The sequence below is a fragment of the Malurus melanocephalus genome, unplaced genomic scaffold (genome assembly GCF_030028575.1).
Source record: "Malurus melanocephalus ecotype Western Australia unplaced genomic scaffold, MMel_1.1 scaffold_381, whole genome shotgun sequence".
Taxonomy (NCBI): Eukaryota; Metazoa; Chordata; class Aves; order Passeriformes; family Maluridae; genus Malurus; species Malurus melanocephalus.
Window position 1 is genome coordinate 537365 of NW_026623613.1, and position 4139 is coordinate 541503.

The window sequence follows — 4139 nt, forward strand, 5'->3', positions numbered from 1 at the left end:
TTGCTGGGCTCACTGGGAACCAGCTGGGGCTCTGAAAGAGAGGGGAAAGAGCTGCCYAGAGGCAAAGCCTGGGTGTCTGGGTAGAGCCTCAGACCCAGATCTTTGGGGTTAGTTTGTCCCAGAGCCTGAATCCCGCTGGTTGAGGCCCCTGTAATGCTGAGCTGGAGCTGCCAACCTTCCCTCTGTGTGAGCCAGGGCCACCTCGTGCTGAGCCTGGGCCAAAAGTGTACTGGACTGCACAATTACAGCGTGTTCTGAGAACTGCTGATTCCCAAACTGCTGCTGCCACCTTGGAAAACTCTCACTCGGCTTTGTTTGTAGGGGTTCTGCTGTTCKGTAACATTTTAAACAGCTGCTGCGAGGACACGCTTTAAAACGTGTTTCAGTGGCTGCAGTGCTGTCCCTCCAAGTGGCAGGGTCGCGTTCCCAGGCTTTTCCTCTCTGCCCCTGTGCTGGAAGCTGCGGCTGTGTGAGCCCAAACACTCTCCGAGCCAGGGCGAGGTCTCCCGTTCTCCCTCTGGGGCTCTGCTCTTTCCACCCCGAACTGGTTTTTCGAGTCACTTTTTTCAGATGCGCCTCCATCGCTGCTGCTGCTGCTCACCTGCGTTCGGGGAGGAGCCTGCGGGAGCTGCTCTTTACCCCGCCGCCGAGAGCTGTCCTTCCATCCCCGCCGAGAGGAGCAGGGAGCCGGCAGCCAGCGCCCACCGCCACCGTGCCGAGCCGGGACAGCAGCTGGGAACCGGCCAACATGTTCAAAGGGGTGGGCAAAAGCTCCCCGAGCAGGAGTTCCCCCGGCAGGGGCTCCCCGGTCAAACCGAGCAAGTAAGTGTGACCCTTCCTCTCTGTCCTGTGATTCTGGGGGAGGACAGGGGATGGGGGGTCCTGTCAGCCACCCTGAGAGCCATCACTCTGTGGAGCAGCACAGGGTTGGGGCTCGCTGGGAGACGATGCCCAATCGTGCTGCCCTGGCTGCTGTCCTTGTCTTKGGTGGGTTTTGTGTCCCTCTCTCCCTCCCAGGAGTGTCCGTGCGGCGCTGGGATGTGCTCAGAGCTGTGAGCACTGAGCGGGGAGGTGCAGAAAGCTCTTTTTGGGCAGGGGGGAGCAGGATAAACCCAGCCTCAGTGCTGGGGTGGAGCGGGGTCTGCTCAGTGGCGGAGCAGATCCCAAATCCTCGCGTTCCTGGCTCTGTGGGGTCAGTGTGGGGCTGCTCTGGGGTTCCTGGAGAAGGATGCTCAGCCTGGCGCTGCTCAGGAGGTGGAGATGGTGAGGATGGCTTTGCACAGGCCGGGTCTCTGCAGGTCGAATTGCTGAGTTTGCCTCTTTCACACCGGGCCTGGTGGGAGGTGTCCTGTGGCAGGGGCTTGGAACCAGGAACTCTAGGGTCCCTTCCAACCCAAACCATTCTGTGACTCCATAAAAAGATTCCCTGAGTTCTGAGGAGTGAGATGTGTGATGCTTCCCGGGAGGGAGTGCTCCTGCAGGGAGAGCTCATCCCTCCCTCCAGCTGCCGTTTGTTAACTCAGGATTATTTTCCACCTTCCTCAGCAATTTTGCGTTTCCTAGTGCTGGTGGGCTGGTTCCGTGGGGATCCTGTGCCCCAACAGAGCTGGAGGCTGAGGAAATTGCCAGGAGGGTTGTGCTGAGGAGGTGCAGGGTGTGCTGACCCCATCTCCTGTCCAGGACAGAGTCTGTGTGCGTGTGGACACCTGGGTGGCCACAATGCAATTCTGGCACCYAAATGTGGCATTTTGGGGCCAAAGCCCAGGTCAGCCTGCAGCCACTGAGGAGGAGGGTGGCTGGTGAGGGCAGTGGGACCTGGGGGAAGGTGACCCCACAAAGGTTGGGGCTGCCCAGGGTGAGTCAGGAGCTGGACCCTGCCCTGAGACACCTCCCCAGCAGCCTCTGGTGTGTCCATCCTCACTAAAGCAACCCATCCACCTCCTCCAGAGCAGGCTGAGCATTCCTGAGGCCGTGCAGAGGGTTTGGGCAGGCTCTCCCCCAGCTCAGAGTAACTGCAGCTGCATCCCAGGCAGAGCTCACAGCTCTCCCCGTGCAGGATGGAGGCTGCAGCCACGAGCAGCAATTACCCAGCCAGTCGTGCTCGTTTCAGGAGGCACCAACCACCAGACACAGCCTCGCTCACCTGGCCATGGCCTGGGGCTTGGTCAGCGCCCAAAGTGGCTGAGAAAATGAAGGAGGATGAGSTGTCTCGGGAGCAGCCACCAGAACACACCCTGCAGATGGCCCCGAGAAAATGTTGGTGGCCCACAGCTGCTCTTAGTGGCCCCAAGGCCAGAGCCTCAGCAGCAGCTGGGTTTTCCTGTCTCTGGGCTTCACCATCAGCAGCTGYATCCCTCTAGAGGGGTCTTGATCCTTGGGGTCATGGTTCACCCTGACTCTCAGGAGCCTTTTCTGGCTCTTTTTGGTGAGGGAGGGGATGTCAAGAGCAGTTTTGTCCCCAAGGAGCATCCTGGATGTGCCCTGCTCTAGGAGGAGGCACTGCAGGGCTGAAAGGGAGAACTCCCGGGAAGGTGGAATTGAGTTGGATCTGGCTGGACTGGCTGTGCCTGGGTGTGATTTTGACAAAGGCTGTGGGTGGTTTGGGAGGTGGATGGCAAATCATCTCCTGGGATTGCTSCTTTTTCCACCACCTCCCTGTGCTTGTCCCTGCTTAGTCTGGAGCAGCGTGGATCCTGGGGACAGGCAGGGGCTTAGGGACTAACCCAGCACTGGCAGGGTGGGGATCACTGGGATCTGCTGGCAAATCACCAAATGTGATTCACCAAATCCCCTACACCAAATGTGCCAGGGCTTCTGTGGGCTGGGGAGAACCACAGCTTTGGGGTCTGCCCCATGTCCGTAAAGCAAACCCACATTTGGGGTCTGCCCCGTGGCCATAAGGCAAAGTCCCCATGAGGAAGGGACACAGGGGGCAGGGATTGCAGTGGGTGGTGCTGTGTCCTGCCCAGAGTGCCTGACAGGAGTGACCAGGAGTAGGGGACAGTCCTGCTCCTGTGTGCCCTGGACTGTCCGGGAGGCAGAAAGTGGAGAAATGAACCAATTAATAATGCTAATGACAGTGCTGTGCCTCTGCTGGGCATGGCATAGCCCTAGGGAGGAAGCTGCCCGGCTCCTGAGCTCTGCCCAGCCCTGCCCTCGGCCATCCCGGGGCTGTGGCTGTGCCAGGCACCACGCCCGGGGCTGGACCCGACTTTTGGGAGGCTGAGGGGTGTCCAGCTCATGGCTCCCCATGTCCCAGCTGATGCCAGGCTGCCTCTCTGCACCCCAATGGTCAGCTGTTCGCCCTGAAATGCTGAACCCGGCTGGGTCAGCTCTGGTTGAGTGCAATGTCCTGCCCAGGGGTGGCAGGGATGGGCACGGGGACACGCTGAGGAGGGACATTGAGGCACCAGTGCCACCACGGGCTGTTTGCACGGACAGGAGGAGCTCACACTTCCTCTCAGCACAGCCCTGCTGCTCCAGAGATGATTACTTTGGGGAGCATCCCCAGTTCCCTGAAACCCAAGCTGTTTGCAGCTGCATCCCGGTCTCTCACCTCGGGTGCCCCCGTGCAGCCCAGGCTGGGGTGGGCTGAGTGCCCCTGACCAGGAGGTTGCTGGCATCTTTTCAGCCCATAGTTTTATTGTGGCTCAGCCCAAACAAAGCAGATCCCTTGGGAACCGAGTGACGGAGCGCCCCAGTGTTTCCTTCAGCCAGCAGGAATAAACAGGATTTTATGGGTGACCTGGGAGGGATCCTCCCTTCTTCCCTCTTGGAGCGGCACAGAGGCATCCACAGCCCCGTGACAAAGCGGGATGGGCTCGAACAGGACACCCCAATGACGCTCTTGAGGCAGGAGGTGAATTGAGCCTGTCCTGGGGGGACGGTGCCGGTGCCCGGCACAGGCTCGGTGCCCCCGGGAGAGGCTCGGTACCCGGCACAGGTTCGGTGCCCCGGCACAGGCTCAGTGCCCCGGGACAGGTTCAGTGCCCGGCACAGGTTCGGTGCCCAGGGACAGGTTCGGTTCCCCGGCACAGGTTCGGTTCTCCGGGACAGGCTCGGTTCCCCGGCACCGGTTCGGTGCCCCGGCACAGGCTCGGTGCCCCGGCACAGGCTCGGTTCCCCGGCACAGGTTCGGT

The 4139-nt window shown here is 60.7% G+C and overlaps 1 protein-coding gene across 1 annotated transcript in view; it reads left to right on the forward strand.

The window, feature by feature from the left end:
* The first annotated feature begins 595 nt into the window (after positions 1 to 595).
* EVPL (envoplakin) overlaps positions 596 to 4139 on the forward strand; it is a 25312-nt gene continuing 21768 nt past the window's right edge. The window contains exon 1 of the mRNA XM_057378959.1: positions 596 to 822. Within this exon, the coding sequence (XP_057234942.1) occupies positions 749 to 822 (74 nt within the window). The 5' untranslated portion in view covers positions 596 to 748. The remainder of the gene's footprint in view (positions 823 to 4139) is intronic.